Source organism: Dermacentor variabilis, chromosome 6, assembly GCF_050947875.1.
Source record: "Dermacentor variabilis isolate Ectoservices chromosome 6, ASM5094787v1, whole genome shotgun sequence".
Lineage (NCBI taxonomy): Eukaryota > Metazoa > Arthropoda > Arachnida > Ixodida > Ixodidae > Dermacentor > Dermacentor variabilis.
Genome location: NC_134573.1, coordinates 93,778,247 through 93,795,008, shown reverse-complemented (window position 1 = coordinate 93,795,008; position 16,762 = coordinate 93,778,247). Strand labels below are relative to the sequence as shown.

The window sequence follows — 16,762 nt, the reverse complement described above, 5'->3', positions numbered from 1 at the left end:
AGTTAAGGTTAAGTGCAAAACAGGAGGTGAATATTTTGTAATGCGTGAGCTACAACATTAGTTATTTTTTTCATTATTTCACTTATCGCGATTGCATTTGTGCCTCCGAAATTTAAAACAAAAATCGTTACGTGACTCTATCGCCTGAAGTTGTGTGTAAATACGCCATGAATGTAATTACAGCAACCTTGATGGTGCATTTCACTGGTGGCAAAAATTTCAATGTCTAAAGTAAACATGTAAACTGATGTCTGGGGCATGGGGGCGTAGAAATTGTTCAGATAAACAAATGCTTAAACGCAGTATTGTTGCAATGGCTACGCTTGTTACTTCTGCATGCATAAAACAGTTTAAAATAAAACAAGATATAAGAAGTAGAAGAAGAAGTGATCGCTCGTAAGTCGGCAGCAATATCACCAGGTTCTGCACCTACCTCCACAACACTGCAAATGAAGCGGGCGCGCCAGCTGGTCGTGATCGTCGCTTCTGTCGCAGCCGCCTTCGGAGCTTTTGCACTGGTCATGTTGCTCATGCGCAAGATAGGCATCCCCTTCACAAATGACGTGCTGCTCGTCGACCCAAATGCCTGGTACACAGTGCGGCTGGAGCGCCGAATCCCCATCACCCCCGACGTTCGCCTCCTGCGCTTCTCTTTTCGGAGCCGCTACCAGGTACGGTTGGAGTGGTTTCATGCCAGGCTCACACGAGGGGCTTTATGTATTAAATGACTGATTCGGCCGGTGTAACATAACACAAAGATGGCAGAAAGAATTCGTTATCATCGCTCACTAACATTTCATCGTATTGAAGGGATGCCAAAAAGAAAATTATGGGAAATGGCAAAGGAGCATGAAAACAGACTAACGTATTGTAGCGGCATATGAATGATACACGAATATAAATTAGATTTTTTTATCAGAGGCTTGTGTGCAAGGGAGAAATTTATTCTATTAAATTCACGGATAAAGTGAATGACGGCATGCCTTTCATGAATATGGCAATGACCGGCCCTATAGGTGACACGTGCTTCTGTGTCATTTTTCTTTCTGATGACATCCGTCTGCGAAAAAGTTACTACAACCATAGCTATGGCAATGAGCGACCAACTGGCCGGTTACAGCGCAGGCGTTCGAACTGTTTGCATGCCCCCTGATCTCAATAACACGCCCTCTAGTTTGGCCTATCGTACCAGGCACATATCGAAAGGGGCGAGATCGAAAGGGTGCTCAGCAAAATACCTCTCGGTAAACTAGGCCGCACAAAATGCCACGCTGAAGCAGTTAATAAATTCGAATGCTTCATTAAAGAATATTCTTTTTTGTCAGATGAAGAAATGTGTACTCTAAAAATAAAATATAGAAAAACCAACCACTTTACTTTTAAAGGAGGGAGTGTGTTTCATGCACTGTTCAGACTATAGCATGGACTAAATGGTAGATGAAGTAGTTACAGGAATTTAGATGCCCATGCAACATTTAGCTGCATAGCACGACATAGTAGCATTCTTCCTGTCTGTTACCCGTTTTAATGCCCAATTTTAGCTACCGTGAAGAATCTCCGGAACTTGAATTGCCGCAATCTTTGTTAAAAGTTACCACTTCATGTTTATATTTCTCTCAAACACTTAATGTATATGGCTTTCTTCCATGCGTCAGAGGCAAACTACAATAGAATTCCGGACCGCATTATAAGCTCCGTTTCACAGAATTTGGTTCTACCGTAGCTTCCGTGAAAAATTTGACTTGATATGCAACTGTGTGCTTCACAAAACGCCCTAAAAATGGATGTTTTTCACATCTAAACTGAAAAAAAAAGACGCCGCCATTACCGTTCGCCGGAACTGACGTACAATTTAGACTGTAGAAAACCGGACCCCCGCTAGTTCGCTTCCCTTGCTTGTATAACGTAGAACAAACGAACAGGTTCCGCACGTCTGCTAGCCGCAAATTTCCTATAATCTCCTAGCTGCTTCGCGCCCTTTGCGCATGCATGTCCACTCCAGCGACGTTCTTTCAATGCGAAGTGTTCACCGAGTCAAGCCGGTTTTCTGTACCTCGTTGTGTGCGTTCAACGAGCAGACCCTCGATGCGTTCTGTCTCCGCTAACAGACGAAGAGTGCATTTGCATGCCAAGCTAAAGGCGCACATATATCAGGCGTAACCTGGACGCGAACCCCGCGCGACGGAGTTGCTCTACGCCGGCGAAAATTGAACGCTCTACAGTCTAGCGTGGCTGGCAGGGCAACAGAACATGTCCTATCTCACGTAGTGGCCGCTGGAGCAGAGTGCATGGGGCACTAGCTTGACTTACCAACAGTATGCTGCTTTACAGTTGAAGTTCACTGATGCGAGCGTGTTGAGTTTGCGCCTTCGACAAACAACAAAAGACTTGCTCGGGCTTGTGCGCTCGCCAGTGGCGTAGCCAGAAATATATTTCTCGGGGCGGGGGGGAGGGGGGCTTGTCTACCGACAACTGCCCCCTCCCTCTCTCTCTCTCTCTCTCTCTCTCTATATATATATATATATATGCGCACATAACTGAGAAGCACAATTTCCTGGCTGTTTTTTTGTTTTGTTACCCAACAGTTTCGGTGGGTGGACCCCCTTTTTTAAGCGATACCTATCCCTTCAGAAAGGTCGGTCCGCCGACCGAAACTGATGGTGAAATAATCGGAAGATAACCGCCAAGTTGTGCTTCGCAACTTGCTAAATACGCTTGGACCATGAAAAATTCCCTTACTATATATATATATATATATATATATATATATATATATATAGTAAGGGATATATATATATATATATATATATATATATATATATATATATATATATATAGGTTGTACACCACGCAAAGACAAACTCCCTAGCACTCCGGACAAAAATGATTTAACTACGAGGATGCATGTTTTTCATTGTCAAGGCGTGCAGTCACTTCTCCAATTATGCTATCATCCGTATGCTATTTTTTAAAAATGGTAACAAAAACTGAAATTTCGTTTACGAATTGACGCACGCATATAATGTGTGTTGATGACCTGGCTGGTGCAGGACTTGGAAGAAAGAACAGCTCTGAAAACGCGGTCAAACAAAAACAAGACAGCGCATTATCATGTGTCTTGTTTGCAGGCCAAGCTGGCTAGGCTTGCTGCAGCCCTAGTTACGGTTAACATAACCGTCGTTTTCCAGCCAAATCTTCCAGTCAATGGTACGGCCACGGCTACGTACGGAAGAGGGCGGGCCCTATTTTGCAAGTTTCCTCTCGCTCAATCGCGCTTTCGGTGTTGCGGGCTTGCGATAGTATTCTGGATTTAAAAATGCAGAAACGAAGCTTGGGGCTAAAACTTCAATAGTATCATAAGATGCAAGTTTCACTCACTTTCGGTGACCTGCTGTCAACTTGTTTGAAAGGATGTCTGGAAGGATCATGATAGTCTAGTCATCACGCGACGCATATTGTTATTTGATCGCACTCGGGAGTTGGCGAGGGAGACAGTCCGAAGCAGGGCTGCTTCCTGTTTAGAAGCCTTGCTGAAAATGAGGGCATCCGTAGTTCGCAGTCAAATAAGGGCCACTAGCACCGACATATTTGAAAGTGTCGTGCCCCTAACACCCGTCTATTCTGAAAATTGCCGAGGTGTGAACTTGGGATGGACTCTCCGCACCAAGCAGCACATGTTACGCCGGGGGTAGGTGAGCCTGAGCTAAGTGACTGACCACGGTCACCTGGCGTTGAGCGATAGGAAAGTAACGAGGCGCTGTCCCTATGTTGGTAATTATCCGTCACCTTCATTCTTGACGCATTTTATGCGCATCCACTCCCCCCCTCCCCCTCCTCCTCGTATACACCACCTTACTGCCCTTCTTAAAATTATTTTCCGTTATTGATTATTGCACTGTTGAACATTCACAGGGTTGTTGAACGGCGAGGTTCAGCCTCTAAAATTCCTATATTGCTGTTTCTGCATGGACTTCGAGGCCATTCGAGACCTACCTGCCCTCCCCTGTAAGATCTTGGAGACGATCTCGCCGCTTCCCCCATTTGTAAGATTTGGAGTCGGGCTTGTAGGACGATCGGAGGAACTTGGGGCGACAGGACTATAGACGAACAGGGTTTATTTACATTATTTACAGTGGAAACAAGACATACATCGACAGTCTAGCGTGACTCCCAAATGGCGCCCGCAAGACGAAGCATACAGCAATCGAGCACACAGCTCACGAGTACATTTCGAGCACACAGCATGACGACAAGCACACTCCAGCAGCCGACAATCGCTGCTTCTAAGCACTTGGTCCTCCCCTTGAGTCCAAGGGGACGGAAACGTTCGTCCAGTCATTGTAAACAAGCCGCCTTTCCCCGGGACGGCTTACAAACGCACACACACACACACACACACACACACACACACACACACACACACACACACACACACACCCACACACACACACACACACACACACACACACACACACACACACACACACACACACACACATGCACACACACACACACGCAGGTGCATGGCCCGGAGCCGACGTCAGAGGGGCTTCGTAGAAATCGGAGCCGACCCGGTTAGCGCGCTCGGGTAGCACATTGTCTTGCGTCTTGGTCGGCGCGTGGGAAGGAGCCTACGACGACGTTCCCGCGGCCACTCCCCCACCCGTAGCAGATCAGGTCCGCGTTGGGGAGTTCGGTAACAATAGTTGGCCCGCCGAACTCATTCCGTCACAACGGCGACGAGGCTAGAGCGTAACGGTGGCGGTTTCAGCACAAAGCCTGCTTCGTCAAACGCATCCTAGCTGAAGCGATGGAGAGTCGAGGACGTGCGTATTGTTCCCGACACAAAGTCGACTTAGTCACGCCGTAGCTAGAGGTTGGCGGCGGCGTTCCAAGAGGAGGTTTCCACCACTGGCGTAAATGGCTGGCAAACTTGCACTTCAGCTGGCCGTTCTTAACACACCCTGTTTGTTGTGGCGGTTTCTGAGCTTCCCTGGCCCAGCACCATGTCTTTCATGTATTTCGTCATGCGCGCATCAGCTTTCTGTATGTCTTTCCTTTATTGTCCCGTTTTTTGCCCTGTTTCGTTCTTAACAGCGTGTACAAACTAATCTAACAGAAGGTTTTCCCGAGTTTATTAACGTAACTAATGTCAGAGACAAGAAAAGAAAGAAGAAAAGAAAAGATTGGGGGAGCTTATTACGTGTTTCCTAGACAAGCAAGTAGTAATATTTTCGGAATGCTTTCTTCCGCACGGCGTGGTCAACCATCTTATAAAGTATCGGAATCTGAAGGTCTTCGACGACACAAAGGCTTGGTGGGGAGCAACAATGCCCCGAAGTTTTATGCACGCGTTCATCCCATCTTTATCTGTGTATGGAATTTTCTGTGCTTATCCCCCCTCAGCAGTTATGGTTAATATAATCCGGAGTGAGGTAGAGGCGTGCAATGTATGGGCCCGCAGGGTTCTGTGCAAGGAAGACAAGGTCGTCCCCATAAGACCCCCCCCTTTCTACCGCCAATAGCCCTCGGCTTTTGATTTCACATTGAAGTTTCCTCTTTCATATCTGTCCTTCTTTCGGAGCCCAGCTCCAGGAACTTTCTGTTCCATGGGAAAAACGGAAGGGAAGGATTCATTAGAAATTTTTGTGGCCGGGGGAGGAGTTTCGACCCCTCCCGTTGGCTACGCCAATGGCGCTGGCGCTGCGGCAGCAACTGATGGCCATGCTGCTGTAGGCCACGTTTAAGACGCTGAACTATACATAGGCTAAAATGTTACTGAGCTTAGCGTCTCTGGCATGACCTATCCTACTTCACCAGCCGCTGCACGGCACGATGGAAACGCCGGACTATAGACTCTTTTCACGGCAATTCGTGGGCGTCACCATGTTTGGTCACGTGGTCACACGTCGATTGCTTTGCTCAGCTGCCTTCGTGTTTGCAATAAATGTGCATGATCCCACTGCGGCTCAACAAACTTCTGTTTCGGGGGAAATTGTTGATGGCGACTGTGTGCAGGACACGAAACTCTAGGCGCAGCTTCCGAAGATATGGAAGCGCTTTCGCAGCTCAACACGCCTTGTCGAAACTGTGCGAGCAGTGTATATGGTGCTTGAACTAGAAGTGCTGCTAGAAACGTGTTACAAGCACTCCAAACTTTCCAATTATGAATTAAATAGGAATGAGTGTGTTTCGCTTTTCGTTCTTATTTGGCAAACACTTCGAAGTAGCGGGTTGTCATGTTTATGGCTCAGTAACGTTCCTCTGTGCGGTCACTGTCTGGCTATTTATTACTTTTTTTTCAATCGCTCGCGGGATCGCTCAGTTGCGATATATTTGTTATTGGTGCGGAAAAGGCATGGGACGTAGATGTTCTGTGTTCTGTAATAGCTTTAGAAAAGGCATATTTTTGATAGTCACTCGCTTACTATGTGAACGATCACGAAACATTCTGCTTTGAACATTCCTGTGCTGTCAGTCATCGTCGTCCATGGGTCAGCGCGTTGATTCAAGAGTGCGCACATTCACTTACTCCTGATACGTTGGCGATAGACTGGGCGTATGTTTGCGTGTGCGTCGTGGTAGATGTCTACATAACGTGCAAGGAACTTACCATGCCAGTAAGCGTCACAAACGCCTTTTGCCACTGTCTAACGAGTGGGTTCTCAATGTCGCCGTCTTGCCGACGTCCCTACATCAAAGACCTTTCAATATAAGGTAGGCATGCAAAAACACTAACAGATGGGTGAATTTTTCATCCTCGAGGAAAACCGTGCATCACAAAGGGCCGGTAACAAAGGCAGTAGAGTTTTTATGTAGCACCAGTCCGTGAACTTGGCCACACAGATTCATTCCGTTACTAAGCATGGTAGTCACTAATTTTGCAGCCAACTACTGCACACGCCTTGCCTCTACAGCTCTACATTTTCCAGCATGAAAATGCGTAAGGGAGCACCCAGTTGCATTTCCGACAGCTCGTCGTGCATAAGCAGCTCAGAAGCGGTAATGGTTTCGTATTCCTGATCTTTCGCCTGAGGCCACGCGCAGCTCACTGCCGGAAGAGCCCTCTGGTTCCTCTACAGGTAACTCCTCCACGAAGACGGTCTGTATCTATGCTTTTAACCGCTTTAACCTTAGCTACGCTATTAAGTCCTCAAATCAGACAACTACCGCCTTCTGTAGTAAAGGATGAGCAAAGGCTGGCATGTCGCCGTTCGTAATTTCTTACCGCTGCATATTTATTTCACCCATTTGGTAAACTGCTGTCCTTGTGCTAGCTCTTGCAGCCTAATAAAACGTCAAAACTGCAAGTATTTGCCTTGCGGTTGATATTTTGTGTTAGAGTAAAGCGGCGAAGGCGGCCAGACAATTATAAGAACGAAATGCAAGAAACGCCTCTATGCCTTGAGTTGGGTGGACATTAAAGATTCGCAGGTGGGCGACATTAATTCGATCTCCCCCTTACGGCGTGCCTCATTATCAGATCCTTGTTTTCGCACGTAATACTGCGGAATTTCATTTCGTTTCAGTGCATTACTGGACAGCCATAGTGGACAGCCCACTTCAGTATGTAGCTTGCCACACGCAATTCCTAATCTATAGTCAGGTGGGACGTGCACTCGGTAACTCCCAAGTTTTTGCTGGACAGCCATGGTGGCTTAGCGGTTTTTGTTTTGCCCTGCTGAGTACGAGGTCGTGGGATAAAATCCTGGCTGCGTCAGCCGCATTTCGATAGGGGCGAAACGCAGAAATGTCCGTTTCCAGTGCAATGGAAGCAGTTTAAAGATGCGTTGGTGGTGAAAATTAATGCGCAGTTGCCAACAACCGCCTGTATCATAATAAAATCGTGCTTTTGGTGCGTAAAACCCCAGAACTCAATTCAAATTTTTTGCTTAGCGCACATCGCTCTTGGTGGTGCCTGCCTGCGCAGACGCTGGGCATCTGCGTCGGCCAGCACCTGCTTCTCTGTGCGCGTATCGATGGCTGCTCCGTGACGAGACCGTACACACCTGTGAGCCGTTGCGACCAGGCAGGAGGCTTCGACATTATGGTCAAGGTGTACCGCAGGGGCGTGTCACGGGAATTTCCTGAAGTGGGCGGGATGTCCCAGTTCCTCGACACGGTTCGCCTAGGGACAAAATTAAAGGTAAGACTGTAAACATTGCCGAGGCTAAGCGTGTCGCGTAGTTTTCCACTGCACTATATTAAGAGAAAAATAGAAGCAGAAGAAAATGCGCTTAACACCGAAACAGTTTAAATGGGCACTAATATACATCGTAAGGAAGACGACGATGAAGAAATCATTTCCGCATAATTGCTCCGTGCTTTGAATCGGCTTCCTTCAGGCGCGCACCAACTTCGGAGGGGGATGGGGGCCTGGATTGGCCCCAAGTCGGATGACATTGGAATAAAGTTCATTTATTTCAAAAATCAACAACAACTTTAGGGAGGATCAAAACATCGAACATTGACATGTTTATTAAAAATTTGTCAAGAAAAACGCCTTGAAACACATGTTGTTTTCTTCGCTGCTGTGCAAGCGTTACTATGACAGTGTCCAAGGGAGGAGGCTACCGGCCAAAGAATGTGAGGAGTAGAAAAATCTAGTACACGCTGTATAAACTGCTTTTATAATTTTTCTAACGAAGTGCCTAAAGCTGCGTTGCACGTACGCACGATCAATCGTGTTTGTCGGCTTAAAGATACGGCGAAATGGTGAATCCGTCAGGAGAACCCCATTCCTCGAATCTTCGCCCGAAGTTCAGAATACAGCAGTTTATATACGTGCAGAGCTCATTATCATATATGCATACCTTCCCGTCATTATATATACTAGCTGCGAACCTTCACAATCAAGAGGGAGGAGTACGTGCCATAGAGAATTTCGACGGCAATTCGTGATACGAAGGCCGATGGCCCACTATTCTGACGAAAGAAGTGTTGAGAAGTGGCTCTAGGGGTTAAATAAGTTAAAGGATATGAGGCTAGAGCAGAACGTACGCAAAGCACACAAAAACTGGCCATCGAAACGCTGAAATCAACTATAATGCGATGGAGAATGTTTCCAATTTTGATGCAATGGTTAATATAGCAAATAAAAAAAAACATTTGGCAAGTTTAAGTGGTGGCGTTAAGATAACGTGCTTGGCTAACCAACGTACTTTTTCTCTTTTTTACTTTTTTTCTTATTCATTTTTTTCGCCAGTGTCTTTGCTATGGCGAAAGCACTTTCCCCACTTATATCACATAATTGCAAATTACAGCAAGCAACGGGTCCTCATGGCCGCTCGACAGTCAGACCTATTGCGCCGTTTATTCCGCAGTTATTACATGCGGTCTACAGTGCATGTAAGAACGGAGCAGCAAGCTTACTTAAAGGCATGACCCTAATTCGTATCAAAACCATGGACTCAGCGTTGCAATCTGATATTGTGCCGCAACGCTGACAAAACGACCGAGTTGCGTGAGTTTGTGCACTTGTAATATTTACAACTCACTGCTAACTGTTCCGATTTTTGCTGCATAATGCTTGCTCATTTCGGCGTTTCTAAACACCACTTCTTGTGCGCTTTACGTACCTTATCTATATGATACAAAGATTCCTTGCACGTTGCGTTAGAAAAGCGAGCCTTCAGCCGCGTTGGCATTGGTGACCATAACAGTAGCTAGTGTACGCGCGTTCTCCAATGTGTTTGATTCGTCCGCACCGACCCCTCCACACAGTAGCTATTCGCTACAGCATTCACTATTTTAAGTAGACCAAGCGACGTCAAATTATAAGTGTGTATATTCTAGTGACACAACCAAAAATGCTTTTAAACTTATGCAGAAACACGTCTTATACGACGCCGTAACCCGTGTTACCAGTTTTTAAGCTTTTATTAATTGTCGGCCTTGAGGAATGATTAAAGCGATCTTGCGAAAAAACGTCAAGGAAGAACTGCATTGAGCTATAAAGCAAATGGTACGAAAAGGGTCACTCGCGCTTCCTCGCGAATGAATGCTGAACGGAACTTGAAGAGCGGTCAGCGGAGCTGACAGCGCGGAGATGAGATGTCCTTCTTTGCTTTCGTTAGTTAATGATTCTGTTGATTTCAGGATTGCAGTTTCGACTTCGACGTATTTGTAATTGTGAAACGCTGTTACACCACCAGATTTCCACCAATGGCTTAGTGAATCAATAGCGACGCGTAACTGCAGCGTTGGTCTATTTGCGATTAGCGCACGTTGTCACATAATACCTCATCGAAGGGCCCCAAATAAAATGAGCTTTTCTTGCTGGGAAACTGCGGATCAAGGCTATGGAAGTAAATGTGACTGTTCCTACTGCAATGATGAGCGTGCCGCAAAATACGCGCATGGTCACACACACAATCAGCGCTGATGCTATGAAAGCATGTATTTAGCTGTTCAGCGTGCTTATGGAACACGTATCCTAACGTGAAACAGTAAAAAAAAGCTAACAGAAATCGTCGGACGTAATTCCATAAAAACAATATCGGACCTATCTATTGAACCTCTAAAAAATGTTGGAGGGAGACGTCGGATGTACCTTTATCCAGAGCCTTTTCGTAAGTATGGAAAACGGATGCTGTATCATTCCTTCCTTTATTTCATCCTTTCTTGTGCAATAAATTATCAGTGCAGGGTGTTTAGGCTAACTTGAGCCATTCCTTAAAAAGTCCACATGGGCGCTACGATAGCACAACCAACTTAGTAACATCCTTAGTCATTTAGAGCAACTGAAAATTTATTTTATCATGAGGTAGGGTCATTAATTACCAATACATAATTAAACGAATTTTACAGTGGTGCATAAAGTGCAACATCTGCAATTTAGAAGTCATGAAGCCCACTATTGAGGCACGTCCAAGTATTTTTTTCCGTGAAAGTAGCGGCGGTGGTTTTGATTTCACCGCGCTGTGAAGAAAGCGGGGGAGACTTAAAGCACTCGCAAGGCTATAGACTCTTGCGTTCTGTGACATTTTTTTGCCTTCAAACATGCTATCAATGAATGGTCAATGCTGCGCGTAGTTCGAAGGCATGCGTGCTGTTTTCTTTTCTGCATGGTTCTTTCGAACTACATGAGATTTCTTCCGAATCTTGAGTTATTAAATCGGACAAATGTAATTTATTTACACTAACATCCACGAGAGGGATCTTGATTTCTATCAAAATACCGAGTCTGTGGCACGAGCGCTTACCGGTCCTGGGGTGCGATAACGTAGAACTAATACAAATTTTTCTGTTCCATTTCTGCAATCAGCCCTCCGCGATTGGTCAAAAGCTTTTTTGGACCATCACCACTTCGCCACTAAAGCCCCTCCATCCGTCACGTACCGCCGCTTTCTTAAGGAGCGACAACCTTTGTTGTGCGCCGCCTTTTTCCCTCACACCAAATCCGGTTCCGGCATTTCCGGTTTCAAAATTACCGGTTCCGGCGTTTCCGCTTCCTGGAGTTGCGTTGCGGGAATTTCCGCTTTGGCTGCTGTTAGTTGATGTTGACATGCCCGCGCGTGCTTAGCAGAGCTGTGGCAGTCACCATAAGAAGAATGAAAAGGGGACAAGCTGCTGTATTCTGCTGAAGTAGTAGTTCGCGGACGCTGTTTTCCAAATGCACGAAAAACGGCAGTGGTCTCCATGCGCCCAGGCACTGAATTCCACTGTACGTTGTCTCTCGTGGCACAACCCGTCGCAGGTTGACGCGAAGCAGCGAACCCGACCAAATCGCTGGTTACAATAGGGATGGAATCGCATTCACAGTTTGAACCGCAGTTGGTGCAATTAAAGCCTCTCCATCGACGCGAAAGTAAACAACGCTAAAAAAACATAACGTCTCTTCCACTCGGAACAGGAAGCTGCAGCTACGTAAGTTCCGCTTGACGTCGGAAGCTAAAGGGGTGAGTTGGATAGGATTGAGAAAGGAGGAGGAGGGTAGGTTGGCGGTGCTTAACCTGGTCGGCGGGGCGGGGTGGATGGAGGGGCTTTGTGTCATGCGACGTCACGAAACCGCGATAGCTCCCCATCTGATATGACGTGTACACACTGATTATGCACAACTGGACCGAATAAAAAAACACTTATTTCTGATTCGACGCCTTTTCGCCATTAGCCTTCGGCTATCGGTCAAAAGTTTTCGAACTGCGCCAACTTCACGTGCCGGTCACGCGACGTCACAAAACCGTGAAAACTCATAGCGTCAAAACGACGTGTGCGAATTAAAGATGTATTAATATACCGAACAAAGCTGAATTTGTTCCTCAATAGCCGCAGGCTGCGCCGTTCTCAAAGGAATACAAGATGGCTGCCGCCGATCGCTCAGGCACTGGCTATACTCGCACCTGCCGGAGAGCATGGGTTTATTTGCGTGCAATAAAACTTTTTTCGTGGCCGTGTAACGTTTTGAGAATTTGGGCACGTTTACGACCTGGCTCTGCCAACTCTTCTTTGCTGTGGATCTATTTTAGCGGCATTCTTAACCTTCCGTTGCGTGCCACCGCGATTTTCGATCAGCCACCACAAGCTAAGTAAGGAAAGGCGGACCAACCGAAGACGCCGGCAATACTCTCTTCATTCGGTTATCAAATTTCAGGGCACTGGCTCATCCCCATCGAATTCACCTTCACTTTAGCGTGCTCCTCGCTTCTCGTCAGCCAATTAGATAAGAGAAACCGCTCAGTGTAGGGAATGTTATTCGTTTTCAAAGCAAACAAAAGGGGCTTCCTATAAATGAGGAGAGGGTTTGATTGGTGTGTTCAGACAAGCCTAAGGGTCACCGCCCGATGCTTGCGTTGGCACTTACACAATTTTGACACCAGTAGTCTGAATAAAAAGATATTGGAATTGATTTACGCCATGGGGCCCCTGGCCGCTTACGATTATTTCGTTACACGAGTGGGTATCACCCTCATCCTTATTGTGTTCCTCCCACTTCCGACCGCAGATCCAGGGCCCACGAGGCCGCTTTGTGTATGAAGGTCATGGACGTTTCGTGACGGTCGACGGCAGCTGGCTGCCGCCCGCAACCTGGTTAGGACTGGTCGCAGCAGGAAGTGGCGTCACGCCAATGCTCCAGCTTCTGCGGCATGTGCTGGCGGACGGGACGGACAAAACGAAAATCATGATGATCGATGTCAACCGCACCGAAGAAGACATCATCGCTCGTCGTGAGCTGAATGGTTACGCCAAGGCGCACGCTGAGCGGTTCAGGTAAGGAGCAGACACTGACGCGTTCAGTACTTACCTTGACAAGGTTATCCTGAATGTAGAAGTTAACATACGCTATTATGGATAGCTGCCTGGATACGCGGGCTCAGACAATATTTTCTTTTCTGTTTCGCAGTTTCCTTCAATCCACATTTTTTTGCGTGGTCGGAATATTCGTCTTCTCTGCCCTTGACGAAGCTCATTAGTTTTGAGCACATGTTGAGTAATTAGGACTACCGGAGGTACCTAAAACGTACACCTAAATCTAAGTACGAGGGGGTCTTTGCATTCCACAACAATAGGGATGCGAGAACCGCGGCATGGATTCGAATGCGCGACATCGTGCTCTGCACCATAGTGGCATAGCCACGAAACAGGCTATGCGGTATTTATGTTTGATGAACGTTGCACAGTGATGCCTAAGTTGCAGATGGTATAAGTTGAATGACCACCGATATTACAAAAAAAAAAAAACTACGTTGTGTGCGTCTCACTGCGCTTGTGTAATACTTCCCACATCGGTAAATCAGCGCAGCATTACTTTTTTAGAAAAATTTGAGGAAACGCTTGCACGCTAGTTCTCGGTACGCTCCATGTCGTTCTGCTTGCTGCGCTATACTTTTATACAAAGGACAAAAAACGCAGACACACATGTGCGTCAGCGTTTTTTGTCCTTTGTATGACAGTATAGCGCAGCAAGCAGAACCATGCCATACCAACTAGCCCTAGTCGGAGCTTTATCGAGCTCTCCATGTCAGACAGTGTCGGCTGTTTCTAACCATTCTCGATAGGGTACAGCGTGCACCCATAGACATTCTGCATTTTTTATGTACTATGTTGTATTCATACCGCGTTCCTCTCTATTTAAAATAGGCGTTCGATAATGTATCTGATCCTCCCTACTATTTCACCAACTGTCTTTCCTGTGTTTGCCCACTAAATAAAGTTGTGACGCTGCATTTCTGGAGCGCGCTGTTGTCACAACATACTCGTCAATAGTGATCGTTCTACCGACCTTTCAGTATGCTAAGGCGCACCACTAGGATCCTTGTTGGTTCCACTTTTATTTTTAGTTCACATTAAATACATAGGCAAGGGCATAGCCTCTAAATTATGCATATCTGCTGATGATTGAATATTATAAAGAGAAATTCGTGACGAATGAGTCAAGCCAGTGTTCTAAAATGTTATATTGTACATATTTTTGGTGTCAAACGTGGGTTATGCCACTATGTACGTCAACCAGTGAAAAATATTCGTTTTGCGCAAAAAAAAACAATAGTCTCATCTGCTCTTCAAATAATGACAATATTGCCGAAGTAAACCAAGCCAAAACGTTTACGGGTAACATTCCCCTCGGATCTAACATGGAATACTGACATATACGCTATATCTTCAAAAGCCGGCCTCGCAGGAAATTAGATTAAGGGAAATTTTATACATTCCCTCAAGCAGTACAAGTTCGTTGCATAACTAACATCTCACCGATACTTATGTGTGCATGCACAACTTGGTATCACCGTACCTAATAATTGCAGAAAAAAATGCCTTGACGCCATAACCGTGCCATAACCGTGCAGCCCGATTTACGGTTAAAAAATGCAGACTCCCAAGCACCTTGACAGAAATACAGAACCAGCTAAACCCGACTAACCTGCCCACCACGAGACGCTTTTCTCCTACTTACTTTTTGCGAAACATACTTTAAAGAGCCGTGTGGTGAAGGAAGATGATCATTTTACCACTCTGACATTCCTTTCACTACGCCGTGATTACGTGCTAAAGTAGGAGCTAGCACCTGCACTAAGGTGTCTTCAACAAGTAGCTTTTCTTTCCGCGCTACATAAAAGAATGGTATCACTCTGTCAAAATCCTAAAACTTCACGTGACTTGAATTATTTTAATGCACTCAACCATCCCTGGCGGTTACTCTTTTATTTGTTCGTTTATTTACTTCTTTATTTTTACGGCTTTTCATGTACCCTAAGCTACTGTGTTCCACCGTTCATGTGTATTCTGTTTTTCGGTCATTCTCTATACGTTAGGTATAATATGTTTTGCACAGTCATTTGTAGCGTTCAGATTATGCCCAATACGTTCGATTTAAGAAGAATGTGCTTTGAGAACTGTACCACTTCGATGCAATGTGTTCACTGTTCTACACCACTGTCTTGAGTGGTGTACAGTGGTCCTACTGTAGGCTTTCACGAGATATGTAGGTATTAAAATAAATAAATAAATAAATAAATATCACCTGCAGTTAGTAAACATTGTTTTTCCAACATTCTTGATGCGGCGATTTTCTTTTTATCTACGTCTTTGCTTTGAGAAGCTGTAATGCACCACTTTCCGTGTGTAAACTGCGGTCGCTTATGTCAGCAACAATCATCATAGCGTAAGTAGACGGAACATAATCAAAAATTACGCGGCCTTTAACACAAGTGTGTCTTCAGTTGTAAGCACAGGACACACAACAAAACTATCTCTGACGCACTGTTTTCATACTTGTGTAAAAAGAAGCTTCCAGCGCAGCTTGTAAATATCAATTTGAGTTAATAGCCGTAACATCATACCGATGAGGGCGATGAAACATAATTTGTCTAAATATACATTTGTCTTCCTGTTGGATGCGAGTTGCTTTGTTACGACTTCTTGTGAATTTTGCGGCTTGACATTTTAGACCACTTTTTCTTTTCAAATCATGATCCTAGAAATCGACACCACAGGATATATGCTGGCATGGATCAGGGATACCCTAAAGATTTACTATAATACCCTTTTGACGATCTAGTTTTCGTTTCGTTTCCCAGAAGCTTTGTACCTCTCATGATACCGCTACGCGTAAGGTGTCATGTGTGAACACAACATCGCGACGTTTGGACACTCGCTAAGGCTTGCTCGATCATCTGGTATGGCGCTACTCTTGGAACGGTCCGTTGTAGCGGTGTAGGAGATGGCGGACTGAACCAAATGAAGTGCCTAAAATGTCATTTTACTTAGCGTATAGTTGAGTAATCTGTGCGTCATGGCTCCTTTGGGTAGACAAAACCAAGGATAGTTCGTAGAAAAGCTATTACAGTAAATTGTTTCAACCGCTCTAGGCTTGTCATTACTTTTCTCATGGTTTCGAGGTAGAGTAACCCCATCAAAGCAAAAAAAGAGAAAAGAAAAAAGAAATGAGACGTTGTATGTGACAGCAATCATCCTTAGTGAAAAGAGAAGCTCTAATGTATGAGCCACACCTTTCTTACTGGTACGTGCATTTGAATAAATGCTTTGCCTGCTACTGCAGTCTCTGTCACGTACTAAGCAAGCCTCCCACGGGTGAAGGTGCAACTACATACGTGGCGGGACCCCTGACTCCTGGCATCATGGCCGAGCACCTTCCTTCACCAACAGCTGAGACCATAGTGCTCCTGTGTGGACCACGGACGTTTCTCAGCGACCTCTGCAAACCGGCGCTGAATGCCATTGGACACAAGACGCAGAGAGTGCTATGCTTCTGAGTGGCATTACTCTATCGGGCTACTCAAATGGATTAATTCATTAGGCTATA

General features: G+C 45.7%; 1 protein-coding gene across 1 annotated transcript; it reads left to right on the top strand.

Annotated features, from left to right (window-relative positions):
- Positions 1-449: 449 nt before the first annotated feature.
- LOC142586218 (NADH-cytochrome b5 reductase 2-like) lies at positions 450-16,712 on the top strand. Its single transcript, XM_075697468.1, has 4 exons — positions 450-671; positions 7,931-8,146; positions 12,944-13,209; positions 16,499-16,712. The coding sequence occupies exons 1-4, from the start codon at positions 450-452 to the stop codon at positions 16,710-16,712; spliced, it is 918 nt and encodes a 305-aa protein (XP_075553583.1).
- Positions 16,713-16,762: the final 50 nt, after the last annotated feature.

Excerpts from the sequence above, each read along its gene's own strand:
- LOC142586218 (XM_075697468.1), top strand. The coding sequence starts at position 450 with ATGAAGCGGGCGCGCCAGCTGGTCGTGATCGTCGCTTCTGTCGCAGCC. Across the intron at positions 672-7,930 it reads CTTTTCGGAGCCGCTACCAG|ACGCTGGGCATCTGCGTCGG; the intron begins GTACGGTTGGAG and ends CTGCCTGCGCAG. Across the intron at positions 8,147-12,943 it reads GCCTAGGGACAAAATTAAAG|ATCCAGGGCCCACGAGGCCG; the intron begins GTAAGACTGTAA and ends TTCCGACCGCAG.